Source organism: Haliotis rufescens, unplaced genomic scaffold (genome assembly GCF_023055435.1).
Source record: "Haliotis rufescens isolate VD_foot unplaced genomic scaffold, xgHalRufe1.0.p SCAF_17, whole genome shotgun sequence".
NCBI lineage: Eukaryota > Metazoa > Mollusca > Gastropoda > Lepetellida > Haliotidae > Haliotis > Haliotis rufescens.
In genome coordinates this window covers 8039537-8055444 of record NW_025963857.1, presented here as the reverse complement: position 1 = coordinate 8055444, position 15908 = coordinate 8039537, and the positions used below count along the sequence as shown (strand labels likewise).

At 43.4% G+C, this 15908-nt stretch overlaps 2 protein-coding genes and 1 long non-coding RNA gene across 4 annotated transcripts in view; 2 read left to right on the top strand and 1 right to left on the bottom strand.

The window, feature by feature from the left end:
- The first annotated feature begins 288 nt into the window (after window positions 1–288).
- Window positions 289–3028, top strand: LOC125381155. The gene is made up of 3 exons (XR_007221716.1): window positions 289–377; window positions 452–549; window positions 2937–3028. It is a non-coding gene; the product is annotated as an uncharacterized LOC125381155 (long non-coding RNA).
- A 7718-nt stretch (window positions 3029–10746) lies between these two features.
- Window positions 10747–11460, top strand: LOC124117249 (spidroin-2-like). Its single transcript, XM_046479073.2, has one exon. The coding sequence runs from the start codon at window positions 10747–10749 to the stop codon at window positions 11458–11460; it is 714 nt and encodes a 237-aa protein (XP_046335029.2).
- A 3173-nt stretch (window positions 11461–14633) lies between these two features.
- LOC124135276 (Y+L amino acid transporter 2-like) overlaps window positions 14634–15908 on the bottom strand; it is a 31855-nt gene continuing 30580 nt past the window's right edge. For both annotated transcript variants that reach the window (XM_048397497.1, XM_048397498.1), the window contains exon 10: window positions 14634–14912. In XM_048397497.1, coding sequence (XP_048253454.1) covers window positions 14857–14912 — 56 coding nt within the window. In that variant the 3' untranslated portion in view covers window positions 14634–14856. The remainder of the gene's footprint in view (window positions 14913–15908) is intronic.

The following is a 15908-nucleotide window of genomic DNA, read 5'->3' as shown; positions in this document are numbered from 1 at the left end:
TGCAACAACATATATCTGAGGACCTATTCTAACCCACGTCTCCTTGGGCTGCAACAACATATACCTGAGGACCTATTCTAACCCAGGTCTCCTTGGGCTGCAACAACATATATCTGAGGACCTATTCTAACCCAGGTCTCCTTGGGCTGCAACAGCATATATCTGAGGACCTATTCTAACCCAGGTCTCCTTGGGCTACAACATATATCTGGGGACCTATTCTAACCCAGGTCTCCTTGGGCTGCAGCAAAATATATCTGAGGACCTATTCTAACGCAGGTCTCCTTGGGCTACAACAGCATATATCTGAGGACCTATTCTAACCCAGGTCTCCTTGGGCTGCAACAACATATATCTGAGGACCTATTCTAACCCAGGTCTCCTTGGGCTGCAACAGCATATATCTGAGGACCTATTCTAACCCAGGTCTCCTTGGGCTGCAACAACCCAGGTCTCCTTGGGCTGCAACAGCATATATCTGAGGACCTATTCTAACCCAGGTCTCCTTGGGCTGCAACAGCATATATCTGAGGACCTATTCTAACCCAGGTCTCCTTGGGCTCCAACAGCATATATCTGAGGACCTATTCTAACCCAGGTCTCCTTGGGCTGCAACAACATATATCTGAGGACCTATTCTAACCCAGGTCTCCTTGGGCTGCAACAACCCAGGTCTCCTTTGGCTGCAACAACATATATCTGAGGACATATTCTAACCCAGGTCTCCTTGGGCTGCAACAGCATATATCCGAGGACCTATTCTAACCCAGGTCTCCTTGGGCTACAACAACATATATCTGAGGACCTATTCTAACACAGGTCTCCTTGGGCTACAACAGCATATATCTGAGGACCTATTCTAACCCATGTCTCCTTGGGCTGCAACAACAGAGAGATAAAGGCCAATTCTAACACAGGTCTCCTTGGGCTGCAACAACATATATCTGAGGACCTATTCTAACCCAGGTCTCCTTGGGCTACAACAGCATATATCTGAGGACCTATTCTAACCCAGGTCTCCTTGGGCTACAACATATATCTGGGGACCTATTCTTACCCAGGTCTCCTTGGGCTGCAACAGCATATATCTGAGGACCTATTCTAACGCAGGTCTCCTTGGGCTACAACAGCATATATCTGAGGACCTATTCTAACCCAGGTCTCCTTGGGCTGCAACAACATATATCTGAGGACCTATTCTAACCCAGGTCTCCTTGGGCTACAACATATATCTGGGGACCTATTCTAACCCAGGTCTCCTTGGGCTGCAGCAAAATATATCTGAGGACCTATTCTAACGCAGGTCTCCTTGGGCTACAACAGCATATATCTGAGGACCTATTCTAACCCAGGTCTCCTTGGGCTGCAACAACAAATATCTGAGGATCTTTTCTAACCCAGGTCTCCTTGGGCTGCAACAACATATATCTGAGGACCTATTCTAACCCAGGTCTCCTTGGGCTGCAACAACATATATCTGAGGACCTATACTAACCCAGGTCTCCTTGGGCTGCAACAACATATATCTGAGGATCTATTCTAACCCAGGTCTCCTTGGGCTGCAACAACATATATCTGAGGACCTATTCTAACCCAGGTCTCCTTGGGCTGCAACAACATATATCTGAGGACCTATTCTAACCCAGGTCTCCTTGGGCTGCAACAGCATATATCTGAGGACCTATTCTAACCCAGGTCTCCTTGGGCTGCAACAGCATATATCCGAGGACCTATTCTAACCCAGGTCTCCTTGGGCTACAACAACATATATCTGAGGACCTATTCTAACACAGGTCTCCTTGGGCTACAACAGCATATATCTGAGGACCTATTCTAACCCATGTCTCCTTGGGCTGCAACAACAGAGAGATAAAGGCCAATTCTAACACAGGTCTCCTTAGGCTGCAACAACATATATCTGAGGACCTATTCTAACCCAGGTCTCCTTGGGCTACAACAGCAATTATCTGTGGACCTATTCTAACCCAGGTCTCCTTGGGCTACAACATATATCTGGGGACCTATTCTTACCCAGGTCTCCTTGGGCTGCAACAGCATATATCTGAGGACCTATTCTAACGCAGGTCTCCTTGGGCTACAACAGCATATATCTGAGGACCTATTCTAACCCAGGTCTCCTTGGGCTGCAACAACAGAGAGATAAAGGCCAATTCTAACACAGGTCTCCTTGGGCTGCAACAACATATATCTGAGGACCTATTCTAACCCAGGTCTCCTTGGGCTACAACAGCATATATCTGGGGACCTATTCTAACCCAGGTCTCCTTGGGCTACAACATATATCTGGGGACCTATTCTTACCCAGGTCTCCTTGGGCTGCAACAGCATATATCTGAGGACCTATTCTAACGCAGGTCTCCTTGGGCTACAACAGCATATATCTGAGGACCTATTCTAACCCATGTCTCCTTGGGCTGCAACAACAGAGAGATAAAGGCCAATTCTAACACAGGTCTCCTTGGGCTGCAACAACATATATCTGAGGACCTATTCTAACCCAGGTCTCCTTGGGCTACAACATATATCTGGGGACCTATTCTAACCCAGGTCTCCTTGGGCTGCAGCAAAATATATCTGAGGACCTATTCTAACGCAGGTCTCCTTGGGCTACAACAGCATATATCTGAGGACCTATTCTAACCCAGGTCTCCTTGGGCTGCAACAACAAATATCTGAGGATCTTTTCTAACCCAGGTCTCCTTGGGCTGCAACAACATATATCTGAGGACCTATTCTAACACAGGTCTCCTTGGGCTACAACAGCATATATCTGAGGACCTATTCTAACCCAGGTCTCCTTGGGCTGCAACAACATATATCTGAGGACCTATTCTAACCCAGGTCTCCTTGGGCTGCAACAGCATATATCTGAGGACCTATTCTAACCCAGGTCTCCTTGGGCTGCAACAACCCAGGTCTCCTTGGGCTGCAACAGCATATATCTGAGGACCTATTCTAACCCAGGTCTCCTTGGGCTGCAACAGCATATATCTGAGGACCTATTCTAACCCAGGTCTCCTTGGGCTCCAACAGCATATATCTGAGGACCTATTCTAACCCAGGTCTCCTTGGGCTGCAACAACATATATCTGAGGACCTATTCTAACCCAGGTCTCCTTGGGCTGCAACAACCCAGGTCTCCTTTGGCTGCAACAACATATATCTGAGGACATATTCTAACCCAGGTCTCCTTGGGCTGCAACAGCATATATCCGAGGACCTATTCTAACCCAGGTCTCCTTGGGCTACAACAACATATATCTGAGGACCTATTCTAACACAGGTCTCCTTGGGCTACAACAGCATATATCTGAGGACCTATTCTAACCCATGTCTCCTTGGGCTGCAACAACAGAGAGATAAAGGCCAATTCTAACACAGGTCTCCTTGGGCTGCAACAACATATATCTGAGGACCTATTCTAACCCAGGTCTCCTTGGGCTACAACAGCATATATCTGAGGACCTATTCTAACCCAGGTCTCCTTGGGCTACAACATATATCTGGGGACCTATTCTTACCCAGGTCTCCTTGGGCTGCAACAGCATATATCTGAGGACCTATTCTAACGCAGGTCTCCTTGGGCTACAACAGCATATATCTGAGGACCTATTCTAACCCAGGTCTCCTTGGGCTGCAACAACATATATCTGAGGACCTATTCTAACCCAGGTCTCCTTGGGCTACAACATATATCTGGGGACCTATTCTAACCCAGGTCTCCTTGGGCTGCAGCAAAATATATCTGAGGACCTATTCTAACGCAGGTCTCCTTGGGCTACAACAGCATATATCTGAGGACCTATTCTAACCCAGGTCTCCTTGGGCTGCAACAACAAATATCTGAGGATCTTTTCTAACCCAGGTCTCCTTGGGCTGCAACAACATATATCTGAGGACCTATTCTAACCCAGGTCTCCTTGGGCTGCAACAACATATATCTGAGGACCTATACTAACCCAGGTCTCCTTGGGCTGCAACAACATATATCTGAGGATCTATTCTAACCCAGGTCTCCTTGGGCTGCAACAACATATATCTGAGGACCTATTCTAACCCAGGTCTCCTTGGGCTGCAACAACATATATCTGAGGACCTATTCTAACCCAGGTCTCCTTGGGCTGCAACAGCATATATCTGAGGACCTATTCTAACCCAGGTCTCCTTGGGCTGCAACAGCATATATCCGAGGACCTATTCTAACCCAGGTCTCCTTGGGCTACAACAACATATATCTGAGGACCTATTCTAACACAGGTCTCCTTGGGCTACAACAGCATATATCTGAGGACCTATTCTAACCCATGTCTCCTTGGGCTGCAACAACAGAGAGATAAAGGCCAATTCTAACACAGGTCTCCTTAGGCTGCAACAACATATATCTGAGGACCTATTCTAACCCAGGTCTCCTTGGGCTACAACAGCAATTATCTGTGGACCTATTCTAACCCAGGTCTCCTTGGGCTACAACATATATCTGGGGACCTATTCTTACCCAGGTCTCCTTGGGCTGCAACAGCATATATCTGAGGACCTATTCTAACGCAGGTCTCCTTGGGCTACAACAGCATATATCTGAGGACCTATTCTAACCCAGGTCTCCTTGGGCTGCAACAACAGAGAGATAAAGGCCAATTCTAACACAGGTCTCCTTGGGCTGCAACAACATATATCTGAGGACCTATTCTAACCCAGGTCTCCTTGGGCTACAACAGCATATATCTGGGGACCTATTCTAACCCAGGTCTCCTTGGGCTACAACATATATCTGGGGACCTATTCTTACCCAGGTCTCCTTGGGCTGCAACAGCATATATCTGAGGACCTATTCTAACGCAGGTCTCCTTGGGCTACAACAGCATATATCTGAGGACCTATTCTAACCCATGTCTCCTTGGGCTGCAACAACAGAGAGATAAAGGCCAATTCTAACACAGGTCTCCTTGGGCTGCAACAACATATATCTGAGGACCTATTCTAACCCAGGTCTCCTTGGGCTACAACATATATCTGGGGACCTATTCTAACCCAGGTCTCCTTGGGCTGCAGCAAAATATATCTGAGGACCTATTCTAACGCAGGTCTCCTTGGGCTACAACAGCATATATCTGAGGACCTATTCTAACCCAGGTCTCCTTGGGCTGCAACAACAAATATCTGAGGATCTTTTCTAACCCAGGTCTCCTTGGGCTGCAACAACATATATCTGAGGACCTATTCTAACACAGGTCTCCTTGGGCTACAACAGCATATATCTGAGGACCTATTCTAACCCATGTCTCCTTGGGCTGCAACAACAGAGAGATAAAGGCCAATTCTAACACAGGTCTCCTTGGGCTGCAACAACATATATCTGAGGACCTATTCTAACCCAGGTCTCCTTGGGCTACAACAGCATATATCTGAGGACCTATTCTAACCCAGGTCTCCTTGGGCTACAACATATATCTGGGGACCTATTCTTACCCAGGTCTCCTTGGGCTGCAACAGCATATATCTGAGGACCTATTCTAACGCAGGTCTCCTTGGGCTACAACAGCATATATCTGAGGACCTATTCTAACCCAGGTCTCCTTGGGCTGCAACAACATATATCTGAGGACCTATTCTAACCCAGGTCTCCTTGGGCTGCAACAACAGAGAGATAAAGGGCTATTCTAACCCAGGTCTCCTTGGGCTGCAACAGCATATATCTGAGGACCTATTCTAACCCAGGTCTCCTTGGGCTGCAACAGCATATATCTGGGGACCTATACTAACCCAGGTCTCCTTGGGCTACAACAGCATATATCTGAGGACCTATTCTAACACAGGTCTCCTTGGGCTGCAACAACATATATCTGAGGACCTATTCTAACCCAGGTCTCCTTGGGCTGCAACAACAGAGAGATAAAGGCCTATTCTAACCCAGGTCTCCTTGGGCTGCAACTGCATATATCTGAGGACCTATTCTAACCCATGTCTCCTTGGGCTGCAACAGCATATATCTGGGGACCTATACTAACCCAGGTCTCCTTGGGCTACAACAGCATATATCTGAGGACCTATTCTAACCCAGGTCTCCTTGGGCTACAACAACATATATCTGAGGACCTATTCTAACCCATGTCTCCTTGGGCTACAACAGCATATATCTGAGGACCTATTCTAACCCATGTCTCCTTGGGCTGCAACAACAGAGAGATAAAGGGCTATTCTAACCCAGGTCTCCTTGGGCTGCAACAACATATATCTGAGGACCTATTCTAACCCAGGTCTCCTTGGGCTGCAACAGCATATATCTGAGGACCTATTCTAACCCAGGTCTCCTTGGGCTGCAACAGCATATATCTGAGGACCTATACTAACCCAGGTCTCCTTGGGCCTCAACAACATATATCTGAGGACCTATTCTAACCCAGGTCTCCTTGGGCTACAACATATATCTGGGGACCTATTCTAACCCATGTCTCCTTGGGCTACAACAGCATATATCTGAGGACCTATTCTAACCCATGTCTCCTTGGGCTGCAACAACAGAGAGATAAAGGCCTATTCTAACACAGGTCTCCTTGGGCTACAACAACAAAGAGCTGAGGACCTACTCTTACCCTGGTCTATATATGAGTCTGTTTGTTTTGTTTGTTTGTTGTTTAACGTTGCACTCAGCAATATTCCAACTATATGACAGCGGTCTGTAAATAATTGAGTCTGGACCAGACAATCCAGTGATTGACAGCACAAGCATCAATCTATGCAATTGGGATACAATGACATTCATCAGCCAAGTCAACAAGTCTTTACAACTCAGTCCTGTTAGTTGCTTCTTACGACAAGCATGGGTTGTTGGAGACTAATTCTAACCCGAATCTTCAAGGGTTTATGAGAGTGTGTACGTGACAAGTGTTATAAGGCAGTGTATTTTATTGTTAAACAATGGTTGTCACAATCTAATCAAAATCAGATCTTAGTTCTCGCTACCGCTAATCAAAGATCTGAGGACATCCCAATACGGGTCACGTCAGACCGACCTTGCACGAACTTTGACCGACCAATGGAATGACCAATCAGAAGGCAGCTTTCCCGTAATTTACGGCACTAATTTCAAATTGACGACTACGCTTCGAAACGTATTTTGACAAATTCTCGATTACAAATTTGAAACCTGAACAAAAGAACATTCTGGAATGGCTAATAGATGGTCTAGATTGTATGGATTCAGTTGTTAAACCAGTAACTATCGTTTGGAGTTAAAAGTTTTCGAGGTTGCATGATTAGAAATCACATTCCGACTGTCACTTCATAATATGGTAAGCGACGCTCTGATTGGTCAGATGAAAGGTCATTCTGACGTGACCCCTAATGGGATGTCCTCCTTAGCGAGAACTAAGATCTGATTTTAATTACATTGTGGTTGTCACTGTATTACATTGTTTCTGTTGAGATTTGGTAGAAGCTCATTGCAATGTATTTGGTCAAAGATTAGTTGTCAGGAATGTAGTACTACTTTATTTAGATGCTTGTGTGACGTGTAATCTTCCTGAAGACTGAGATAAAGCATTATGGGAACATGTGGAATATTCTATGTTGTGATGGCACTGTGTGGAAAGTTCCAGCAGTTAGTGAGACTGTGTGGGGACATTTGTTGACAACTTTGGCAATGACCCACAAACAACAAGACCACCTGATCCACACTGACGTGTTGGGAAACAAGTCTCAGAGACAATGCCAAAGTATAGATTAGAGGCTGATTAAATGAGAATAGAAATCAAATATTGCTTAATATACATTAAATATACTTGGCACATCAAGTCCTGAAAACAAAGAAATAATAAAACACAATATATCCACAGGCAGTTGTTGCACAATATATCCACAGGCAGTTGTTGTACAATATAATATTATCAACAGACAGTTGTTGCACAATATATCCACAGGCAGTTGTTGTACAATATAATATTATCAACAGACAGTTGTTGCACAATATATTAACAGAAAGTTGTTGCACAATATATCCACAGGCAGTTGTTGCACAATATATCCACAGGCAGTTGTTGTACAATATAATATTATCAACAGACAGTTGTTGCACAATATATCAACAGACAGTTGTTGCACAATATATCAACAGTTGTTGCACAATATATATACAGACAGTTGTTGCACAATATATCCACAGTTGCACAATATATCCACAGGCAGTTGTTGCACAATATATCAACAGACAGTTGTTGCACAATATATCCACAGTTGCACAATATATCAACAGACAGTTGTTGCACAATATATCAAAAGACAGTTGTTGCACAATATATCAACAGTCAGTTGTTGAACAATATATATACAGACAATTGTTGCACAATATATCAACAACCTGTCATTACACACTAATTCTCCAGACAGCACACTATTTTTCCAGACAGCACATCATGACAACAGACTGTTGTTGCACAATACAACCAATTAGTTGGCATTCCACAAATAGTTTCAAGAACAATACATCAATAAACTGATGTAGTGTAACCATGGTAACACAGATTATGTTTAGAAATATAAGCATAAACTCTGCTTATAGAAATAACTCTCCAGGAAAATACCAGTACATATACAAAAGTATAATATATTTTTTTTAAATATGGTCTAAGTAGGGAGACTGCTTTTCACATTACTTTGAACTACTTTGAAATAATGTTCATCTGAATTTATGATGAAAGAAGTGTGAAACAACATACCTTTTAGATGTAATGTGGGATGGATAAACAAAGTATGTGACATTCGTGACCAACTCGTGTTATTCCGGGACAGGCCGAATAGCAACTCGTGCCCCCCTCTTGGCCATTTTTGCGACTGGGTTCCGTCTAAGCACAAACGGGCATAGCTAAAAGAATTGTCAACTCGTTGCGTAATGAGTCACGTATATTTCACCATATATAATATATATTCTAGATGCTGTTGACAACACATCGGGACTTACATTATGATACAGCATGGTTGAACACATTTAAATGTATCTCGGATATATTTTTAAATGCAAGACATATGTAAAATCAAACATTATTCCTGAGGGATTCTATGACCGAAGTGATTAAAGTCATATGCTCATTCTGATTGGTTTGTCGTATTTTCTCATATAACAATCATGGACAGGGGGACGAGTCTTCTTGCAGGTTACGGAAAGACGCGAGTGGTGACGAATGAGGTGTCTGCAGGCTATAGTAATGGCCATGACATTTGGCTGGTGGCAAGGGCAGATAATCATCCTGTAGTTAGGAGAAGTTCTATTTGTATATACACCTTGACGACTGGCTCTGTGAATTTTGTTTGAAGCTAATATGTGTTGATTGGCTGCTGACTTTATTACACTAGGCAGTCACATGACATATGTGATCACAGATGATGGCGGAATGTGGTGTATACAAACCTATGAAGTATTGATCATTATGACCTGATCATAAACATGGGGAACGTGTACAATCTTGCAGGAAACACTGTAAACAGCGTGCACCCTGTAATGATTGTTTTTTCATGTGTTTTTTTTAATGTCGCTCTCAGCAATATTCCCGCTACATGACGGCGGTCCGTATATAATCGAGTCGGGACCAGATAATCCAATGATCGATATCATGAGCATCGATCCACATAATTGGGATTGATGACATGCATCAACCAAGTCAGCATGCCTGACCACCTGATCCCGTTAGTGGCATCTTACGACAAGCATCGTCACCTTTTACGACAAACATGGGTCTACCCCCGATCTTCACGGGTCTTATATTTATGTCCAAAGCCATGCAGTGGCCAGTAGGGTACAACTGTGAATCACCCTACACAACAATGACCTCTTCAGCCACTCCTATATTGAAACACGAAACATATACACAAACATACCCTGATTGAGACATAAATCACAGTACACATCCAACACTGAAATATGTTAATAAATTTAAATTGTAAATAACAATCCACAACGAAATAACAAACAACCAATATTTGTTGCATAAAAACAAAAAAAAACATTTAAAAGAAAATTAATTGTTTTTATTTCTTAAACGACACATTGTTCTTGTCGTTCTTAACAAGCAAAAAACAAATAGTGTTGGATAAAGCTGATTGTTGGATTAATGAGTGTCAGATTAACGAGACTCGACTGTTTATGTGGTTGAATTGGATTTCATCCCTGGACACGAAGATGAGTCACTAAAACTTGGTAACAGGAGGTAAAAAACAATAACTGTTAAACGGAGGATTTTTAATGCTTCGATTGACAGGAATGGTGCTTGAAAAGTAAGAAAGAAAGGGAAATGTGTGTAAAACCTGTAACACTACCACCATTCCCAAATAATGCAACTGAAAATATATAAGGCTAACAATGTGTATATCAGTATGGTTTTGTCAACATTTTGTCAATACAGCAAGTATCCACATGATCTTTTTGAACAAAATGCAGTTTAAAATGCAATCCAAATACCATAAAGGGATTACAACTACAATGACTTAACAAACTAAAGAAGTTTGAAATATTTCCTACTTTTCACACAAACAATAGGTGAAAAACAATCATAGCCAAATACTTTCTTACACAATCATTTTTTCACATTACACATGATGGATTAATATAAATTTTTGTTAAAAATTCAAAGTAGGTGTTTGACAAAGTAAATAAAAAACTTCCAAATCACAAATTCTTTCACAACCTCATTTTGGGCATTTCATCCCCCAACAAATAATGAAGGAAATCCAGACTACATGACTGTCTGGGTCCTAGCCACCCCAGGTCAACTCAGCAGGGTCAACAACCCTACTCATATCTCAACACTGGGTTACAACCCCAGGGCACAAGGCCCGGGCAGCAGCAACCCCAGGGCACGAGGCCGGGGCTGCAGCAGCCCCAGGGCACAAGGCCCGGGCCGCAGCAACCCCAGGGCACAAGGCCGAGGCTACAGCAACCCGAGGGCACAAGGCCCGGGCTACAGCAACCCCAGGGCACGAGGCCCCTGCTGCAGCAACCCCAGGGCACGAGGCCCGGGCTGCAGCAACCCCAGGGCACAAGGCCCGGGCTGCAGCAACCCCAGGGCACAAGGCCGAGGCTACAGCAACCCCAGGGCACAAGGCCCGTGCTGCAGCAACCCCAGGGCACAAGACCGAGGCTACAGCAACCCCAGGGCACAAGGCCCCTGCTGCAGCAACCCCAGGGCACGAGGCCCGGGCTGCAGCAACCCCAGGGCACAAGGCCCGGGCTGCAGCAACCCCAGGGCACAAGGCCCGGGCTGCAGCAACCCCAGGGCACACGGCCCGGGATGCAGCAACCCCAGGGCACAAGGCCCGGGCTGCAGCAACCCCAGGGCACAAGGCCCGGGCTGCAGCAACCCCAGGGTACCAGGTTGTGGTTTCATCTCCCGCCAAAATCAATTCATTAACTCCCACAGGAGTCCAGCACAGCCCTTTTATTATTCCAATTGAATGTTTTTGACCCACCAGGAGAAAAGGGGCCTTATGGGCGCTGGGATACAATTGTGCTATGATGTCTTAAGATGTCAACTTACATCAGTGAAGATCGCCATATGTCATGTCTTGTTTCAAAGTAATAAATATGATTTGAAGCTTGTGAATTGTATTTTTGTGATCCGAAGATGCTGTCGTCTTACAATATAATGAAAAGTCAAAATGTGATTTTTCACCCCCAAGGTCCTTTATCTCATGGTTGGTCACATACATATTAAAGTATTTCTTTGTCATGTTGTTTGCGTAGAGGCACAAACTCAGCATTAATGAATCAAGACAAACAAGTTTCAAGTTGGAGGAGACTGGGCTGTTGTGTTGGTATTTAATGGGTCAGACAATAGTTTCAGTGGATTCTATCATTTTCGTAAACAGCCAAAAATATTTCCAGTGAATTCAAGGAGAGCATCGGGGATTTTTTGTCAGTGTTGTAGTCACCCAGTATCAGAAACCAATATAGTTTCATCCTCCAGAAAGCTATAAATTATATCTCCTTCATCTTCCCTGGACAACACTGAGAAGTGCAGTTGGTCCTAAGACAAATGGTAAAAATGTCATGTATTTTTTCTCAAATTTCATTTTTTTACATTAATTTTGTTTTGAAACAACTAAAATTATAAAAGGACTTGTATAACTTAAATATTTGAATGTGTATAACAAGAGCAACATATGGTTCATGGACCTATCGTCATGTTTCCGATACATATCAATATGTACTGTGTTCTGCAATATTTCACAATACAATTTTAACTGGCGATACTCATCTCTAGGAATCAATAAAAAAAATTCACAGAAGACAACAAAAATATTAATCAATCAAACAGCAGTGTTTAAGGCCAATATGTACATGTACAGCACCATCTTATTAAACAATGTTGTAGTTAGCCATGGTAGAATAGAGATGAACCGTATGTGTTTTCAATGTAGAGCTAGGTTACCTGGAGACTAAACCATGCTTAATTCAACATTTGAAACCTCACACTGTGTCTTTGAAAGGCATTTAGAAGTGATACACATAAGGAGGAGAATTTATGGATGTCAACTTCTTTATATGAGGAACATAACGTTTCGGAGTACATGCTTACTCCTTCATCATAAATCCTTTTCCTCCTGTGTTTGATTCCAAATTATATTTAGTGTGGTTAAGTCTACAGGTGACCTGGCTCTATATACAAAACACAGTAGGTTTATCTCCTAAATTGATGTTCACCACACTTATGGCATGGTCATGATGATGCCAACTGTCATGATAATGATAATAAGTTGACTGACAGACATAAACAATGTTCTATATTTGTCATGAGCATAATATTGCAAACATGGATCGCATTCCGAATGTACATTGTAAATAGGACAGCCATCGGGTGATTATATTTATTTTGAGCCAATCATATTAGATCGTCCATCTATAACCTTAGGGCCGGGGCACAGTCAAAGCTTTACTAATTGTTTTACTTGTGCTATTACATTCAAAGCACCTTCAAATGTTGAAACAGTGAGTGAGTATGGTTTTATGCCACTTTTAGCAATATTCCAGCAATATCACGGTGTGGGACACCAGAAATGGGCTTCATACATTGTACCCATGCCGGGAATCGAACCTGGGTCTTCGGCATGATGAGCAAATGCTTTAACCACTAGGCTACCTGACCGCCCCTGAAACCATGTGTCTGTGAGGACTAAATACACAAGTATTAGAGACGGACTATATACAAATTTCATCTGTTTAAGTAGCACATGGACACATATTGCCGATTAAGGTCACATTCTGCCCACATAGTTTGTCATACATTGTTTAACCACCTTTGACTAGTGTCACCAGTTATCCCCCCTTGATTGAGGCCATGGACCCATTGCACAAAGCAAACTGAGCTCTACGATCATCGTAAGTCTAAGTTAAAGTATGAGAGTTACGATCGCCTTAGATCAAGATTGTGGAATCACTTGTGGAATGGGGCCCTGGACTGATAGATATGGGTGCAAGATCTCGCCACATTTTCTGTTTTCCAGAGTGAATGTTTTTTAGCATATTGTGAGCGAAGATGTTTCTCCTACCCACCTATATTCCTGATAAAGAGCATAATGCATTCTTAGTAAAGTCCTTCTCATAAAGACTGGTTCCTGACAATATTTGCGTTGCAACCCCTTTATTGTGCAGCAATCTATTTTTAGCCGGCTAGGGATTGCCCTTCTGTTTCAAACAAGATATCCATCATTCAGTGTAGTAAATGATATATCAAGGCTTTTGTCTTCCCAGTAAAACAGAAATAAAAAAATTATTATAAACAAAATTGGAAATGTAATCTGACACATACAAATAACAGAGTAAAAAAGGTGACCAATGTATATCATGTATATATTAACTAATGTTACAGTCATTATATAACGTGGATGACAACTGTTACAATGATAACCAGAGTTTGCCACTAACGTGGCTATATCCCCCGCCCCTGTTGCAGAATTTATGACATAATTAAATCTAAACAAACCCTAACCTTTTTTAACCGAGGTGGAACTTGTCATGGAAATTGTCAAAAAAAGAAGAGTTTGGAACCTAAGTCCATCTTGTTGCCATAGAAACGTAAAAAATAAACATTTCAAAAATTTCTAACTAGCAAAAGGCACCAGTTCAGCATGTACCTGACAAACCTGCAAAGTTTGGTGAAAAAATATTGAACGGTTTATGCGTTGTGCTCCGGAAACAAACCCTACCCTAACAGAACCTAAGTCCATCTTGTTGCCATGGAAACATAAAAAATAAACATTTCTAAAATTTCTAACTAGCAAAAGGCACCAGTTCAGCATGTACCTGACAGACCTGCAAAGGTTCATGAAAAAATATTGAACGGTTTATGAGTTATGCTCCGGAAACGAACCCTACCCTAAGAGAACCTAAGTCCATCTTGTTGCCATGGAAACGTAGAAAATAAACATTTCTAAAATTTCTAACTAGCAAAAGGCACCAGTTCAGCATGTACCTGACAGACCTGCAAAGGTTCATGAAAAAATATTGAACGGTTTATGAGTTATGCTCCGGAAACGAACCCTACCCTAAGAGAACCTAAGTCCATCTTGTTGCCATGGAAACGTAGAAAATAAACATTTCTAAAATTTCTAACTAGCAAAAGGCACCAGTTAAGCATGTACTTGACAGACCTGCAAAGTTTCATGAAAAAATATTGAATGGTTTCTGAGTTATGCTCCAGAAACGAAACATGACGGATGGGCAGAACGAGCCCCTTTCTCTAGATAACAAGTTGGCGACGAGCTGAGGTGGCACTTGGCGACACTTGGTGACACTTGGTGACCTTTGGCGACACTTGGTGACACTTGGTGAAGAGCTAGGAACAGCTGACATCATTGTGCTGGAGACTCCACATACAATAAAGTCTTCAAGAATAATGTTGAACGTTCTGAAAATATCAAACAGGACCATCCATCAATAATCACACAGGTTAGTTTCAATACAATAGATTCGTACAAAATGTAAGGTATGCTACATCTTACACTCTACTGAAAACACATCCACATTTACATAATTAAAAACATACACACAAATTTAGAAACAATGATTTCTCAGTATCTTGCATTAATCTCTTATTTTCTCTCCATGTTGTGTCTCTTCATCATCTCCCATCCTCACACAAACCTCCCATCCCCACACAAACCTCCCATCCCCACACAAACCTCCCATCCCCACACAAACCTCCTGTCCCCAAACAAACCTCCCATCCCCACACAAACCTCCTGTCCCCACACAAACCTCCCATCCTCACACAAACCTCCCATCCTCACACAAACCTCCCATCCCCACACAAACCTCCCTTTCCCCCAAACAAACCTCCCATCCCCACACAAACCTCCCATCCCCACACAAACCTCCTGTCCCCACACAAACCTCCCATCCCCACACAAACCTCCCATCCCCACACAAACCTCCCATCCTCACACAAACCTCCCATCCCCCCACACAAACCTCCCATCCCCACACAAACCTCCCATCCCCACACAAAACTCCCATCCACACACAAACCTCCCATCCCCAAACAAACCTCCCATCCTCACACAAACCTCCCATCCCCACACAAACCTCCCATCCCCACACAAACCTCTCATCCCCACACAAACCTCCCTTTCCCCCAAACAAACCTCCCTACACAAACCTCCCATTCCCACACAAACCTCCTGTCCCCACACAAACCTCCCATCCCCACACAAACCTCCTGTCCCCACACAAACCTCCTGTCCCCAAACAAAACTCCCATCCCCACACAAACCTCCCATTCCCACACAAACCTCCCATCCCCACACAAACCTCCAAACCTCCCATCCTCACACAAACCTCCCATCCTCACACAAACCTCTCATCCCCACACAAACCTCCCTTCCTCACACAAACCTCCCATCCC